At 40.2% G+C, this 18193-nt stretch overlaps 2 protein-coding genes across 2 annotated transcripts; both read left to right on the forward strand.

Annotated features, from left to right (window-relative positions):
- The first annotated feature begins 333 nt into the window (after nt 1-333).
- On the forward strand, nt 334-13303 carry LOC129112322 (G1/S-specific cyclin-D2-like). The gene is made up of 5 exons (XM_054624371.1): nt 334-779; nt 1649-1864; nt 4679-4838; nt 7490-7638; nt 10073-13303. The coding sequence occupies exons 1-5, from the start codon at nt 585-587 to the stop codon at nt 10235-10237; spliced, it is 885 nt and encodes a 294-aa protein (XP_054480346.1). The 5' UTR covers nt 334-584; the 3' UTR covers nt 10238-13303.
- Nucleotides 13304-14209: 906 nt separating this feature from the next.
- tigarb (TP53 induced glycolysis regulatory phosphatase b) lies at nt 14210-17882 on the forward strand. Its single transcript, XM_054624789.1, has 6 exons — nt 14210-14321; nt 14624-14661; nt 14791-14912; nt 15468-15545; nt 15649-15759; nt 16712-17882. The coding sequence occupies exons 1-6, from the start codon at nt 14290-14292 to the stop codon at nt 17144-17146; spliced, it is 816 nt and encodes a 271-aa protein (XP_054480764.1). The 5' UTR covers nt 14210-14289; the 3' UTR covers nt 17147-17882.
- The last annotated feature ends 311 nt before the right edge of the window (nt 17883-18193 follow it).

Consider the following 18193-nt stretch of genomic DNA (forward strand, 5'->3'; position numbering starts at 1 on the left):
ATAAGCAACTATCTAAAAACTCTTGGCTTTATTTATTTACTCTGTAGTTATACTATATTTTATGCAGATGCATCTAAAGGCATGGCTGGGAAACAGATGAGACCTACGTCATAGTCTGCGTGTCTGCCTCTTTTCAAAGTATTGCTCAGACACAAAAAAAAAAGCAAGGCCGGAAAACCAAAGCAGCCAGTTCTAAGAAGAGCAGCAGTTAGAAAAAAAGGAAGGGTTTGTGTCACAGCGGCTTTTATTCTGAAAGCCATAACCGGATGTCGTCTTCTTCGCTGCGTCCGGTTTGACTCCCTGCAGGCAGCAGCAGAAAAAGAAGAAGAAGAAGAAGAAGAAGCAAAACTGAGAGAGGCAGCAGGACTGGAGCGAACCCAGCAGTCTCAGCCTCATGCTTCACTCTGGGCACTTCTCCTCCTCCTCCTCCCTCCTCCTCCTCCTTCTCCTCCTCCTCCTCCTGTCGTCAACATTGTGACAATATTTATTTTTTATTTGTATTATTTTAGCCACAAAAAAAAAAAAAAAAGGCAAAAAAAAAAAAAAAAAGGTGGAGGGGGGGAGAAGGAGAAGGGGGTCGAGTCATGGAGCTGTATTGCCTGGAGTCGGACACAGTCGTGAGAGCCCAGCCTGACCCAAACATCCTCTATGATGACAGAGTGTTGCAAAGTTTATTAACAATTGAGGACAGGTTTTTACCTCAATGCTCTTATTTCCAGCGGGTCCAGAAGGATATTCAGCCTTATATGAGACGAATGGTTGCAGGTTGGATGCACGAGGTTTGTGGGCATTTTATGCATTGATCTGCTTACCCTAACTGCTTTATTTATGTTTATTTATTTTATTTTTTGCATGTTTTTTTTGGAGAGTTTTATGCGTAGAAAGTTGTCAGGGGATGGTAACCTATTTGACAATTGAATGAGAATGACTCACCAAAGGCGTGGGAGAGTCGGAAATTCCACCACGAAGAAAATTCAGCTTCAAAGAAAATAGCCTTGCTAGATATTTACATAGCTTAACGTGTAAAAGGTGGTGCTTTTCAGCTCGCATGCAAACTCAGTCGCGAGAGGGGGAGTTAATCTTAATTTACATAGTCGAAAAAGCGACAGTTTCCCTTTTTGATAATTATTATTAATTTTTTCAAATGCTCTCATGCTCTTTGGCTTTGGTTTAGCAGCGTGCATGCAGAACCACTTTCATTTTTGAGAGATAAAATCACGAAATGCTAGCAGAGTATTCAGTGTTTTAACGTCGGAAACGACTTTTACACAGTTCCTTAACATTGTGCACACGTTTTAAACTACATTGATGGTATATTTTTAATTTTAAATGTTTTTTAAAGACGGCAAGCCCCCAACAAGGAAGGGGAGCTGAATGGCGACGTTTTTGCTGAACGACTTCCTATTGAACTCATTTGTTTCTGCCTTGCCCTGACTTTCATAAAGTGCTATGCAAATTAGTGATTTAACCTTTAACCTTAAAACAAGCTTAGCATGGAAAAATCACATTCTTCAGCGAAACCAACCCCATCATCTACTCCTCTGCTTCAAAGCAAAAATAGTCCAGCTCTATAGGCTACTTTTCTTTTACATGTGTTATTATTTGACTTATAAACATATGTTTCTGTTGCATTTCTGTCTCATTATAGGTGTGTGAAGAGGAGAAGAGTAATGAAGACGTCTTCCCTTTAGCCATTAACTATTTAGACAGATTTTTAGCGGTGATGCCCACAAGAAAGAGCTATTTGCAGCTTCTGGGAGCTGTGTGCATATTCCTGGCCTCCAAGTTAAAGGACTGCAGGCCGCTGTCAGCAGAAAAACTTTGCATGTACACAGACAACTCCATCACGCCACGGGAACTGCTGGTAAGAACTAGAACATTTCAAAAGCCCTCATTCATTCAGGAGAACATTTAAAAAAAAAAATGCAGTGTCATATTTTGGGATAATTTTATAACGCTAATGGCTATATTGGTTTCACAGGAAGTATCCCATTTGCCTTATAAGTGGAGCTGTGCACAATACAGCCACATCCTTTCTTTGGATCCACTGTGGACTGAAGAGGCGGGTGATGCCATCTAGTGATAGTTATGCAGTATAGAATTTGGGTCTTGCAGTACATGGAATTGTTCTGTCTTTTAAGTGGATACTTTATGGAAGTTTATAGTCAAGAAGCAGCCAAAGTGCTCTTAAATCTTACATCCACACATCTATATGAGTGTTAAACAAGAGGAGTATATCTCTTTGTGGCGTTTACAGTAATACTTTTACTTCTTTTTTACCAACTTGAGGCTTTTCTCATGAACTTTACAACCAGTGTGTCCAACACACTTTGAGCTGTCGTTTATACAGTAAAGTAGTTAATAGTTTTTATTGATTCATCAATTATTATATCAAATTTAAGAAAATTTTGTAAAATATCATCAGCATTTCCAAACGCCCAAGTTGACGTCTTCAATCGCTTGCTTTTCCCCATAAGCTTGTTCTGGAGCTTTTGACCATATCACGCAGTCCTCATCAGCAGATTCAATTTGCTAAGTTGCATTTGACCTGTTCAGAAGGTGTTCAGAAGGTGTTCAGAGCTCAGATGAAATTAAAATAATAATATGGATTTAAAACATACAATAATCTTATTCACTTTTTCATCATTGACTACGGCAAAACAATTGAGAAACTAGTCATTGGTTGCAGCCTTAAAGAAAAGCAACATATCCTCCTATTTGAGTAACTTTGACCAGGTAATGTTTGGCATTTTACATTTTGCTTATTATTTTAACCAAACGGCTCCACATGCTGTCGACACATCCTCCTGTGTCGCCTGCGGCTGTTTAGGGAAATGACATTGGTCCCATTTGATACTCCATATTGTCATAACGCTCCAGATTCCTGGATATCCTGACAGGATGCACAGCGAAGGCCTTTAGAGTCAGCCAAAGATGGTGCAGCTCTTCCTTGTAATGAACAGTCGGCTACTGGGGCTTCAGCTGGATGAGATAAGTTGGGGGGGGGGATTGTGTCGGGCGGGCGGCTGTCCAGGAAGTTTGCACTCCGACAGCAAACCTCCGCCTCGCCCATCTCACAGTCAACAATCTCCACAAGGGCTAAAATAGGTTGTGTGTGACAGGTTATGTACAGGAAACCCACCTAAATGTGAATGATGGCTGACATTTCAGAAGACAAATACGCGTTTGGTTAAGGGGGGGACTGTCCCTGATGGTGTTGGGGTTTTAGTGTTTACTACGTTTGCTTTTTAGGTGAGACTTCTTCGTAGAGAAACTGAGGAGTTGAGTACATCAGTGTGAAAATGTCTCTATAGTGCAGTCAACCAGTTTAGCTGCTTTAACTGCACAGTTTCACTTTTTGTACACTTAGATTACTTAATGACACTTTATTTGGTCTTTTTATTCAGCCATGTCTTTCTCTTAATGCTGGCACATATATGTGTCAAATTAAAAGAAATACAAGCATAAAACTTTACTGAGTAATGTCATGAGCTGTCATGTTCTTATGGGTAACAGATAAACTGAAATGACTGAGAAGTCTTCTGCATATGGCCGACATCATGGTCTTCATACTGTGAAGTAAAAGTACATGACATCATTGGGGACCAAAGGAGAAGTTAAACTTTTATAGACCGACTCTGATGTTTCAGTGCAGCAGGACTTTTAATTTGGAAATTGAGTAGGTTTGATAAGAAATAAAATCAATACTTTTAATTGTTTCGACAGTTTTGTACAAAACTGTTTGACAAAGTGTTCATGACAGTTTGTGAATGCATTACTTCACAATGCTTAGCAATGTTTAAGGGTGTGTCTCCAAATCTCTGGTCTTTACTTGTGGAGGTTTGAAGAAAAATCAATAATTTGGCATAGCAATACTTATGGAAACCCTGGAGAAGCCATTTGATTGGCTGGTATCCCTGGGTTTCATTCATTATGATATGATGGCTCATTCTGTCTGCGCTTTTCTAACCAACTTATGTGCTTAAATGTCTTCAGGCCTGTTTGGTTTTGACTACTTGGAGCTCGGCTTGTCTTTGTGAATGTCGGAGCATAAAGTGCACCTTTTTTACATCATAAAACGCAAACTGCATGTGTGCAGTTCCCCCTTTTTATAAATACTTAAGTTGCATCCTCATTCTTGATATTACTTAATCGAAATACTGGAAGCAGAACAGGGAAACATTAAGACATTGGTAAATGCGGAATTGCAAAGATTGACCCCACACACAGGAAATTAAATCATGAAACACCTTTTCTTGCTGCTGCTGCAAAAGCTGACAGTATGAAGAGTCTGTGCGGCTGCCTGTGTGCAGAGCAAACTCATTGTAGCTGTTTGAGGCTTGTGACAGGAAGGAAGGGGCTAGCTGTCTCATTGGCAGGGCAAAGCTTGTCACATGCCGGCTTTATGAACACAAAGGATGTGAGGAATGAGAAAGGCACGCAGATAATAAGATACAGCGAGGAGAGATAAAGTGAAGAAATGTTACTCTTCTTACGGAGCCATTTCCTCTGGGAAAAGGGACGGACTGTGATCTTTCTTCACGGTCAATGGAAGCATGGCAGCACGCCATTTAACCCTCTGACTGAGAAGACTCTGCCAAGAGACTGAATCTGAACTCACTGACACTTATCTTATTTAATTAAACTCTACCTTCTCTGTCTTTTTTTTTTTTTTTAGGACTGGGAGCTGGTCGTGCTGGGGAAGTTGAAGTGGAACATGGCCTCGGTCATCCCCAATGATTTTATAGAACACATCGTACGCAGGCTCCCCCTCCCCAAAGACAAGCTGGCGATGGTCCGCAAGCACACGCAGACATTCATTGCCCTCTGTGCCACAGGTAACACAGCTTCACATCATCTCATGAGCCTTTCCCCCCTGATTTGTTTGCTCACTCTCACGCTCACTTTGCTGCCTTGTGATTCCCACATCCAGCAGAATATTCCCACACACACAAACATTCTCCCTTCGTGAGTCATCCGTGACCTCTTTCTTTGCTCTGCGTTCTCTACTAGCTGCCTTATCCACGTTCTAGTCTCAGCCTGTACTGTGGCTTTTTTTTTTTTCTTCACAGCTGCTAAAAGCTGCTCAAAGTGGTCATTTCCACATTTTTCGGCTTAAGTGTCTGGGGAGACATCATATCAGCGCACCGCTTAGATAAACCATTGCGATTGTATCGTACTGTACTTTTGTGCTGTATGACTCAGGTGCAGCTGAACTCTCCGTGTATTGTTTGTTGACAGGGAAGCTTCCAGGTTTAAAAAGTCAGGCCAGTGATCCTCCGTCCTCCTCCTCCCACCCCGGCCTCATGTCCAAAATAAACTCTGCAGGCTCTGGAGAGGCACAAACTCAGATGTCCCTCTCTGCCTCTCCCTTCGTGAATTTTCACAGCATTCCTTAGCCTACACGAGGAATCCCTCTAATATTTTCATATCCTGGACAAAAAAAACTACTGTTTGATCACCTAATACACGTAATACACGTGTGTTAGTTGGAGTGTATAGCACTGCTCTCTCTTTAAAGCTGCCCTTCATTTGCTACCTCATTTTAGCTAAGTCAATGAAGGTAATAAAACAAAGAAGGTCACGTTAGTGCGGTCACTTTAAGTGTGGTCCAATCTGCCCCAATAAACATGTGTTTACTAGAAACTAGTTATGGGAACTATAGGCTCTTTCAATGAGTTTCATGCCCCGTTAACCACAGTTTAAGTGTCACACTTCTTTTTTCTTTTTTTATATATATATATTTGGGTGTGTTTCAGTGGTCGCCTCTGCTATTCATAAGCAGCTGGTTATATCCAAGCACAAAGCAGCCGCAGTGGGAAAAAAAAAGAGAGGCCTGCTGTGGTTGTGCAGTAATGTAAATGTTTGGAGTTTTATATGGAGTTGAGATGTTATTCTTATGATGGAGGAGCTCCTCCTATGGACAGCTGGCCCCTGGAGGAGAAGATGGGCGTAGCGAAGCAGGCTGCTCTCCAGGGTTTAATCAAAGCTATCAGGCCACCAAGACTTGGTCTGCACTGGGCTAGGTCTATGTGCTGGGTTGGACTTGAGCAGCACTTAACGACCGTGTCTGCATTTTTAAGATCGGTCATGTCCATGTGCTGAGACCAGGAGGTGGCTCTGTGTTGTAATAGCTCCGAACTGGCCGAGGACAGAGAAACTCCAGAAAACAAGGAGCGTCGTAGTCCTAACTTTACCGACTCCACTTGAAGAGATAAACAAAGTAAATGGACTTTTAAAAAGCGTGTTTTGATGGTGTGCAAGTTCGTATGCTTAACTGCGAATGGAAACGATCCATTAAGAGTTTGGTTACGCCATGGTGCTTTGTCTAGATTTGTCGGAAATCAAAAGTGTTGACAGTTTCACAAGGCAAATCCGAAATTGCACACTTTCCTAGTGTTGCACTATCACCAAAGAAAATTGAGTAATAGTTGTGTCGAGAATGAAGAAAGACAGCTCGAAGAAGGTGTAGAGGGAGGAGGTTTCAAGCAAACAGAAGCCTACTGGCAGCTTAAACCGGAGTTAATTTCAAGTAGTGTGCAACTATTTTTGTATGTACTTTGAATTTCTCTGCCAAATTATCAATCAAATCATGAATGTGCTCCACTTTGCTCATGAAGTCTCTGTAAAGTACTCACCAACAAATATAAATCAATAGTTAAAGAGATTAGGCCGATTTGCTTAAATGAACTTAACCTCTGCCTAGGTTAACTGGCAAAAAAATCTCAGTCTCAACATTACATGACATTACAGTCATTTAGCAGACATCTATTCTATCTGTTTCTCACACTCCTATGTTGACAGTGATTGGTCAAACAGCAATCACGGCAGACAGAGGGAAGAAGTTCATTCATGAAACATGATGTCAGCCATAGAAATGGGGTCAGCCCCGCCCATTTTCAGAGCTCAGGACATTTTCTCATTTCCTCTGAAAACGTTTCTATCAGCTGCTTTGTGAAAACGTTTTAAGAGGAACTTTAAGACTCCTAACAGTCAGATGAGAAACTTACAGGTTTTCCCATGAAATGAAAATAACTGTTCTAAAGCAGCTTCAACTCGGTCCTTGCGGAGGCGTACTCTCCACGGCTGCCTCCACTTCCTCCTCCTCCATCCAGGCCTGTTGTCGCTTAAGCCTTTAGACTCGGAAGCGCACCGGAGGGAGTCGTTCCTGAAACTCATTGCTCCGCGAGTGGGAGGATTCCTACTCTGCTTTTCTAATCAGAGCTGAAGTTTCTATGAAGTGAAACCACACAGGTTACACCGTGCAGCTACGTCTTTTGAAATTCACACTGTGGGAAAGTCGGGTTCAGCTGCGGAGCATGCATACCGGGGGATGATTCAGATGTTTGCACCTCTCTTGCATCTCTCATGCTTTCCTCCGCGTCAATTCAAGTGTTGCAGCCCTTTTTTTGTCACGGCAATGACGAATGTAATTTCCGCCTGAAGATGCTGCTTGACTAATAGCACATTAATCCTCTTTCCCCGCCAGATGACCGCCTTGCCATGAACCCTCCTTCCATGATCGCCACCGGCAGCATGGGAGCTGCTATCTGTGGCCTGCAGCTGGACCACACTGACCAGAGGCTGAGTCGAGACAACCTTACAGACCTGCTGGCCAAGATCACCAACACAGAGGTGGTGAGTGCAACAGCGAAGGAAATGTATACCTGCCAGAAGTAATAACATAGTTTCGGCGCTGCACAATAATGCATCGTTAATAATAATCATTGCAACATCTCACGACAGCAGCATAAAAGGCCCTTTGGTAAACAGCAGTGATGACTTTAGTAGTGGCAGATTGAAGCTATTTACTTTTCATGGAGAGAGGGAGAGCGAGTGTTTGGCTCTTGGCTGTGGAGCCAGACTGCTGCTATAAAGAGCAGCGGCGGAGGGAATGTCTTCTTAAAACTCAGAGCCCGCATTCTTGTGGCAGGACACATGCAATTTCTCTCTGCATGGCTCCCGCTTTAGCTGCGTGCCCCTCCTGGTGGAGATGTTCGCAAGGAAGTCGAGAGCAAAGGCCCGATGAAGAAACGGGAATTATCCGAGTCATCCTCAGACCTGCAGAACAACACTTTAGAACATTTTTTTTTTTTTTAGATTACTTTATAAAAGCATTAAAATGATTGACTTTAATGCATTCGTAGAATTTTAGAAGCAGTTGGAATGAATGGATCTTTTAAAACGCATAACCAATGTGCAATACTAAACAATTGGAGTGTCTGCTGTATGCAGGTGCTGTGGTTTAAATTCGATGGGAGTGAATGGGCCTTCATAGACTTTAATGTCATCATAACAAGCTTTTGTAACGGCTATCAGTTTGCAATAATAAGCATATGGTGTTTGCACATTATACAGTTGCTGTGTTTTTAAAAAAAACAGTGGAAGTGAATGGGCCTCCATTGACTTAAATGTAATATATAAGTCATGAACTATAAATGCAATCGTAATGAGATTGAGTACAGTTAATCAGTGCGTTTTAATTTAAATAACTCCAAGTATAACGGGTATTAAAAAAATCAAGTTAAGTAAACTAAGAATTATGACCAATTTGACATATCAATAGTTTTTGCTGCTGCACAGCAATCACTCCATCGCTAACTCTTGTATCACATTACCAAATATACCAAATTAATCCCGTTGTGTGCTTTCATTGTCACAGTGAGTCATTGTTACAGCACAGGACCAGTTCAGAACCAAAGAAATCGCAAAAAGACCACAGCCAATGGGCCACACGAACAACACCGTTTGCCTCTTAGCTTGTGGTTACGTTGCCAGGGCGACGCGGGCCCCGCAAAACCCAGCCGTCACAACAGGCGCCCCCGACTGCAGCCCATCGGGTTCCAATTATCCGTACATTTCAAAGGAATGTTGGCCTCTTTTTGCAAGCCTCAGTTCATTCTTTTTAAGAGTCCTGCAGCCGGCTCAGTCAGACCTCCCACATCTTCCACACAGACCTGCAGATGGACGGACCCGAGGATCCCCTTTCACTGGAGAAGTTGTCCAAAAACATCCGGTCTCACTGTCCTATATTCTGTTTAACACCAAACCCAGCGGTTCAGGGTGCAGTAGGTCAAAGCCATTTCCTCTAGACCTCCACATGGGACTGACCGTGCTGTAAACCCAAAAAGGGGGATGGAGGAAGGGAGTCCAGATCTGCTCATCTGTTCCCCAGTAGACCCAACAGAGGTCCTTTAGGGGCCTTGCCCCCTCACATTCCCCCTGTATTCAAACCTCAGACATGCACTGGTCTCGTGTCAGAGAGGATTCCTGTACCCACCATGCAGCTCGCCGCTCTGTGTTGTTGGTATCGGAGCCTGCTGGTACCCATTGTTCTGGTCATGATGCAGACGGGACCACCTACCTCAATGCACATAATTCCCCGCTGGTATGCCGTGCATGTGACCAAAGCTGTTAAACAACTTGCACATCAAATGTTATAAAGCGCCAGCTTTTTGCACGCTAATGTCTGCGTACAGGTGTACAGATTAAACCCTCTGTACAGTGTGCATGTTTTCTTTACAGTAACAAAACTTTATTTGTGTAAAATGTAGAGAAAAATTGATAAACAAGTTAAAAGTGCTGATGTGAGGCTTTCACTTAATATCTCATTTTTCTGTGGATCATAAAAAAAAATTGGGGGGTGGGGATAAAATTCACCTAATCGAACATGTAAAAAGACTAGATTATAGTTTTATTCAGATTTATTTTCGTGTATAAATAGGGAAACAATATTTCTGTAAAATAAGATAATCCTTTATTATTCCTACAGCAGGATTACAGCAGCAGAGTGGATAGTGCTAACAGACACAGTAGGATACAAGATCAAAAACAAGTATAATAAATAAGTAAATGTTAAAAAACAACAGTATCTAAAATAGTATATAAACTGACAGAATGATTAGTATTGCACAGTTTGAAAAGAAAAGACAAAACATAATAGAAAATGAGCCTGGACTCTACAGTATTGTTTGGTTGGTGAGCAAAAAAACTACCCCATCCTTGAAAGCATTTAAACAATAGCGAAGATGTAACGTATATGTGTAACAACGTCGGCCCCTCTTTGTTCCAGGACTGTTTGAGGGCCTGCCAGGAGCAAATAGAGCGTGTGCTGGCCACCAGCCTGCAGCGGAACCAGCAGTACCGGCAGGAGAACGGCGTGAGAGCCGGCAGCAAGGCCAGGGAGCAGCAGGACCAGTCCAGCACCCCCACAGATGTACGTGACGTCAACTTATGAACCTCTGACGTCAACACACACCTCTCTGCCTGTCTACCAATGAACTAACCGGAGCGAGGTGAGGCATGAGCTGCCAGTGTCTACGTCGAGGCGCCACATCGGCGATGGTGTGACAATCTATGAACTTTTAGAAAATAAGAAATTACTAGTTTTTCTCCTCCTTTTTTTTGCCCCACTCATACCTGGTTGGGTGTACTATCACCTTTTTGTATGGGCTTCATGTAATCAAACAACTATTTAAGAAAAAAAAAAAACATCTTGAGAACTTGATAGTGCCTTAGGTTTTTCCCAGAATGGAAACCTGAATATATATATTTTCATACTTGAAAAAAAAAGCATAATTTTATTAAATATACATATTTCTTTTGATAAAACATATTAAAAATAAATATGATAGATAATGTATATTTAGCTAGCAGTTAGTTATGTTACTCTTTTATCATCTTTAGTGAGCAGTTATCACTTCAAATGTGCAGGAAAACTCCTATAGTAGTAAGAATGCGGATTAAGTACATGGCATTTAAACCAAGCTGATAAACAGTCAGAGGATCGCTACTGTAGCTAGCTGCTCTGTAGCTCTATCTATCATACTGTGCACCTGTAGCACTGCTTCCTATTTATGCTGTAAAGTGCTGGCCAGGAGTGGGCTGGGCCTGCTCACAGAGGAAGGGCATGAGGGGCTTTGAGGCGTTGAGCAGTGGTTTCCTATAAAAGTTAACATAGAGGACAAGGTCAGTTATTAAGGTCTTGATTTCACTGCCACATCCAGTACAGTATGCTAATTGGACGACATGTATGTGCATTATAATTCAGCTAGGCTACATTATTATTGTTCTGTTCTTGTTCTAGCTCCAACATGTTAGAGAGTGTTTGGTAGATGGTTTGTAGGCGATTTTATGCCTCAGCTAGGTTAGATGTCATGTTACGAGAGGGAAAGGATTTTTTGAACGTTTTTTTACCAGGATGAGAGGAAATAGATGGAGGTTGAAGGTTTTATGGTGAGGGTTCTTTTTTTTTTTGGCGAAAAGAAACGTATGTGGAAAGAGGGTAGGATGCTAGAAGTGTAGATTGGTGAATGACAGCGAATTGGCGAGGAAGTTAACTTAAGCTATGTAATGTTTCTGCAGTTGCACGTTACTTGAGTGACACACAGGAGGAGGAGGAATCTCTGGTGATGTCCGGAGGGGATCAGATTAGTTGAGCTGAAGTTTCTCCTGTTATCAATTTCCATTTCTTGGAACAATATTGATGCACTTTTAAAAACACACTCCTTAAGAATGGTAAGGGGATGGTGGTTGAGGAGAGTTCAATGGGTTGTTAGGACCTTCTTTTTTTTTTTCTTCTGTAAGTTATTTGATTATTTTTTTTTTCTGGGCTGGATTCCCATGGGGTAACGCACATTGTCTTGAAAGCTACGCCCCGATAGATGAGCAGACGTAGGATAATCGGTGTTATAGTATAATAGAATATAAACTTATGCTATGTTCACGCCGAACGCGAAGTGAATTCCCGCGAGAGTTTGATTGCAGGATAATTTGTGTTTATTCGCGTCAAACATATCGGCCGGTTTACAACAGCTGTAGTGGGGGAAAAAAACGATTTTGTTGTAAATCAATGGCAATAAACGGATAAAAGACAGATTATTATTTGAACAATTTAGTCTGGACGACAGGAGGAGAATCTCTACGCCGATATGCTTTCACGACACAGCGCCGCGCGAATTTCTCGCTCGTCTATTCGTGTTTTGGCATTGACTTTGCATGTAATCGCGCCGCGCGACAAGTTCACTTCGCGGTTGTGGTGTGAACACAGCAAATGGAAAACCAAGTCACTTGTAGACTTTTTTGATTCAGTGCGTTTATTTAACCTTACTTGAATTTTTGTGAATCCATAACCAAAACCTTCCAACAGTTCTTTCAAAGAGTTACACACATACTGTGTCCATGTTTTTTTTGCTCATTTTATGTAAACTGCTCTCTGAACTGAAGTTTTAAAATGACTTTTCTCCACTATAGACATGGGTAGGTAGGGGTTTACATTGTATGAACGTTTTGACTGTATATAACCATTTTCCCCATTAGCAGAAATGCTAAAATTGTCCTCATTACGTTTTAGAACAGAAATTTTGTTTCCAAATTGTATTCTTGCATGTTCTGTTGTGCAGAAAGCCAAATGTTTCCAAAAAAAGTGCTTCAAACAGAAAAAAATGTTTATGCTTTTAAAGGTTTTGTGTATAATTTAAAAGAGATAATTCCAAAGTGAGAAAACGAGATCATACACATAATTCTTTTGCTGCTATGAAGCTTTTGTTTTCCAGTCTTACACAAAGATGCCTTATATTGATTCACGTGTGTGCTGCTATATTATGAAATGTTGTATACGTAACAAGTCTTCTTTGCTTTTCTGTTTTATGTGTACTGGAGGGAACGTAACAGTTTGGTGCGGGACTGGAAGTACTTGTTTTTTGCCGATCTCTTTTGATTAGCATGATTTATTATTTTTATTGTTTCAATTGTATCTTTATATTCTACCATATTCTTGCTGCTTCTTTGTAATGTTTGTGTACCTCAGGTTAATTTGGACGGATAGAGCGAGAGCCCATCTCTCATTACCTCATCAAACTTCACATCACTCACACGTTGTTTTCACTCTGAATTTGTTGGACGGGTTTTACTTTTTTCTGTCTGGATGAGAGGAAGAACGATGCTTCTTCTCTTTAAATCAAGAACGGTCTGTCGCCAGATTCCCCTTAGCCGTTATAAGTGCCTATACATTAAAAGAGGTTATTTCATATATCTTAGTAAAAAATGGCCCATACTGTATGTTATACATGTATTGGAAAGACAAAAAAATATATATCTTTCTAATTTCATTGCCATGTTAAGATCAGTTCATTGGAATAAAGTGGAATATATATATTTTTTGAGGTACCCATTTAGTCAAAGTTCAAACCACGAGGATGTTTTATCATTGTTCAGTGTGGTTGTTTTTCTAAACTCCTCTCCCACTATCCCCACGTGCAACCACACAGTGTACCTCAACAATTTCTCCTCAATAAATTGGCTAAAATCACATGACTGGTCTGTTTGTCTTCCTGTGTAAAGATGGAGGTCTGCCCATCTGTATAAATATTGATTTAGTAGCATTGTGGCTTAAATCAGATCTTACCTTTTGTGATGCTGCTAGAGGACGACTAAACCACTAAAAACAAAGAGAGTGGATAAAAGAGCAAGTGTTAAGGCCCTAAAAAGTATATCTAAATCAATACACACACTTGCATCTAAAAAAAACCCAAGAGTAATTATTTTTGTATTTAGTATTGCAGTTAGATTAACAATGTAAATATATATTAATAATTTGAAAATCTGAAATATCTGTACAAGTTGGATGGAAAAAGATGGATGGTTGTTCCTTTTATTTTTCAGCCGTACACAGATTTTGAGACCAAGAACAGTACTTGATTTTACAAAAATGTATTTTTACTAGAGTGTGTCCAAACTTTAGATACCATTGAATATGAAGGGCACACTCCAAATCATCTAAAACTAGCACAAATATTAACATGGGACTGATTAATTTGTACATATTTACATACAGGTACATAATGCCAACAACTGCTTAGGTTTGCAAATGAATAACAAATAAGTTATTCTTTTTGAATTGTAATAATGATAAGAAATAACTTGACCATCTTGAAAAGTGGCAAAATATCAGACAAAAAAAACCAAGATACAGTGTATTGGAGCAAAGATAATCAATCAATAAACCAATCACTTAATTGTCCTCATGCAAATGCAAATTCTCTATATCCTTTCTTAATTTGCACTTATATTTATTATAATTTACTAAAAATGTTGCTTCTCATGTAACAAAACATAAATGTGTACCAAATGACAAAACACATTTGACTATATAGCTTTGCTTGTAATCTTACGTTTGATCACATATGATCTTTACGCAGCTCTGCGATGCGTCATGACGCAAGACGCCACGTTCCGTTATTGCGGCTGAAACGAACCGGGAAGAACGGAGCAAGAGAGCAGCGGACGACAATGTTTACGTTCAGTTTAACGCTCGTACGACAGTAAGTGATGGTTTCCAGGTGTCACGTCACGCTTTGATCCTCTCAGAGGAACGTGGGCATGAGTGAATGGATGATGTGAGAAGGAGCGCTGCGTCCTGGTGGTGCCTGCTGTTTGGTTTCTAAGTATGGCGGCGGATGAATGTGTGCAATGTGTTGACAGAAAGAAAAAGGAGTTCAGTAACTTAGATAAGGTGTGCATTGTGTTTCAGTCTTTTAAATGAACCTTCCTTTATATTTGAACACCTGGTTTCTATCTTGTCACCTGTGAGATACACTGATGACACTGCTTTGTTTTCACACAGTGGAGAAACACAGTACAACAGGGACAAGCTGCTGCAAGGTGAGTCGTTTAAGTCTTATCTATACAGCTCTGATCAAACATGGGTGTCATAGCATTATCTGTGTTCATAAAAGGACACTTTTAATAGGCTTGATCAACACTAATGAAGATTTGTTGTCTGTCTTTCAGGTCAAGGAGTGGACACGCCCTTGTCAGAAACAGGTCTTGAGCAGGGGGACGCTGTGGGGAAATACCTCAAAGACAACCCATTTCACAATGTGTTTGCCAGTAACCTTCAAAGAGCCGTACAGGTACATATTATTTATTTACTTATTTTACAGGGCCATAACAAATGGCGTAACATCTGGATGTCAAACACAGGTTAGGTGACGGTGAAAGAAAGTTTTATTTCCCTCCCTGCCCCCTGCAAAGTGGCCAAATAGGTGCTTTATACAGATTTAATACGCTGAGATTGTATCAGATCATGCCCACAACTAAGTGCTGTGAGCGTATTAAAAGGATTAGTCTGATGATAATGTATACATTTCTTCTTGTCAATATATATATATATGGATAAATCATTTCTGTTGCTTGTTCATTTCCGATCTGGAGCTAATCATTCTGTTGAACCAGAAAAGTTTCACTATCATTCACTATTGTTTTTCTCCTGATTGTGAAAGAAAGAGGAAAAACAGGATGCATTTGAAGTATAATATGAAATAGTTGTGTGAACATTCATGTCTCTGTGGTCTTTGACTCACTGATGCTGACGATGTATTAACATTTTAGTTTGTCCATGACATATTTTTTTGGGCACTAACAAATGTATTGAGTCAGTAATTTCCAGGTTATGTTTCCTCCATCAGACAGCTGAAATAATTTTGAAGAACAACACTCACTGTTCTGGCACGGAGGTGGTTTTGGAGCCGTTACTCAGAGAGAGGGTGAGACTGTCTTTATACTGTGTCCAAATATTCACGTCATAAATGTATGACTACAATATTTTCTTTTCTGAGCTCTAAGTTGTGGTTGCGTTGCTTAATGCAGAGTTTTGGTGTCGCTGAAGGACGCCACAAAGATGATCTGAAGAACATGGCCAACGCTGCTGGCCAGTCATGTAGTGACTACACCCCTCCAGGAGGAGAGACTTTAGACCAGGTGAGTCAGACACAGTCAGGATTTATCATTTGGAAACAGAGTGTTCAATACCGGTAAAAGGTTAAAAACAGCCACGTTGAAACTTAAGGTCAAGAGAGTATTTTGCTTGTGCAGCAGCGCCATGTAGTGTCCATTTTAAATATTGCATTTAAAACTCAGTCTGTGGACAGATGAGTGTTGCAAAAGGTAATGTAGTTGCCTTTTTTTTTTTTTTAAATATTGCTTCCAAAGAGTTAATTGGAAAAGTTTAAGGCTAATTCATGCAACTGAGATCTGGGAAGCTTTATGTAAATATTAATATTTAGCTCTTCTTAAATACATTGACAAATTTTTCCATGGTTCTTCCTTGTATGTCGTCATCTTTCAATGACCATCAATAATGTAAACCTATCGTAAAAGTCTTAAGCTTTGTGACAATGCAGTTGTAAACCTGATTCAATACATTTTTATATTAGCTGAGGATGTAAAAGAATTTTTCGACATTTGCAACCATGTGTGCCTAGTTTCAGCTGCTGTTCTAAATACTGATTATTTTCTTGCTATGAAATGTCAGAAAATAGTGAACATTCTCATGATAATTTCCCATAGTCCAGGGTGAGGTCTTAAAATATATTTTTGTTGTTAAATAAACAAAAAATATTTCATTTATAATGATAGGAAACATAAAAAAGACTAATCCTCACACCGAGGAGCTGCAACCAAAAGATTTTGTGCACTAATGCTTGAAAACTTTCTTAAAAAAATCAATTTTCAAAATAGTTTCTGATTTTTCTTTTTGTCGATCAAGTAACGGATAAATTGACATATGATTTCGGTTCAATTGATTTATATACAGTATGTACAAGGACAAAAGGATTTAAAGAAACGAGATAGACTCAAACAGAGAAGGTTTTGGCCGACGGGTAATTCAGGCTCTCAAACCTGCTCTGGCTCACTGTCACCTTGCATCTAGGTGAGGCTGCGATTGAAAAAATTCCTCAAAGTCCTTTTCAAGCAAATGTTGGATGAACACGGCCGGTCAGGACCAGATGCCTCTGCGGGAGCATCAGAAGCTGGAGACGCAGCAAACGGGACTGCAGCTGCCGCCTCGGATGCCGCCCCTGTTCGCTCCGCTGGCGACGGTCTGGAGGGAGTGCCGGTCCACGCTCTGGTCGTGGGCCACGGCGCTTACATCCGTGTAGCCGTCAAGCACCTTGTGGAGGACTTAAAGAGCTCTCTGCCTGCAGGGGTGAAGATGTCCCAGCTGCTTTCACCTTGTCCAAACACGGGCGTCAGCCGCTTCATTTTCACCCTGAGCCAGTCCGAGTCCGGCCCGGTCCTCTCTGCTTGTCGTTGCATCTTTACCAACAGGAAGGATCACCTGGAAAACCTCACAGCTGCCAAATAGTGTAAAGGGAACAAAATGAGGGGGAAAAAAAGGTATTATGTACTGTTTGTGTGCAAATGTACACAGTCTCTGACGGAAATAATTATAAGGACTAAAGGGGAGATAAGAGGCAAAGACCTTAAAGTTACCGCAGGTAACTGAATGCATCATTGCACCTGGTTAAATATGTTTTCTGAATATTCAATAGTATTTACAAAAGACAAAATAAGTGCAGTACTGTATTTTCAAACTGTTTCATCAGACTCCCAACTGTAGGCCAGTGAAGACTACTACCTTTTTAATAATGTAAAACTTTACCTCTTTTATCATGCCATACCAAAGTCTGAAATTATTTATTGAATGTGTCAGTGCGTCAGTGCGTGTGGCATTTTCAAGTTGATGTGTCTCCTGTGACGCTGCTCATTTTACTTGTGCAATACAACATGATAACGCTAAATCTTTGTTGAGTTTCATACACACATAAAGGAGGTAACTGAAAATGATTCAGGATGCTTCTCTCACAAATGCTGTGAAACTACATTTATCATATCCATCAAGCTTGTTGTTCAAGGTCTTTTTCTTCTTCCTATTTTTAGAGACACTTTTTAATCTCGACTGAATGCCTGAGCCTCTCAGCACGTCATTGCCTCAATATCTAAAGCACCATGTGATCTATTTATGTTAATACTGGAAAATAAAATAAAAAAACTATACTTCCCATTGAACATAAATGCACTTCTGATACACTACAGAATATAACAGGAAATAGTGGATTGCTGTGTTTCATGAAATGTTCAGTGTTGGAAGAAGTACTCTGACCTTTTACTTAAGTAAAAGTAGTAATACTACATATATATATATATATATATATATATATATATATATATATATATATATATATATATATATATATATACTGTAGAGAAAAGTAAAATCAAAGTCTTGCTTGAGTGGGATTTAAGAATTAGCATCAGCACCAAAAATAAAACAACTCATGATGCAGATTTGCATATTTCATAGTCATATAAATATATTGTATAATTATTGATTCATTAACATGTTGATCAC

This window comes from Anoplopoma fimbria, chromosome 23, assembly GCF_027596085.1.
Source record: "Anoplopoma fimbria isolate UVic2021 breed Golden Eagle Sablefish chromosome 23, Afim_UVic_2022, whole genome shotgun sequence".
In the NCBI taxonomy this organism is placed as follows: domain Eukaryota; kingdom Metazoa; phylum Chordata; class Actinopteri; order Perciformes; family Anoplopomatidae; genus Anoplopoma; species Anoplopoma fimbria.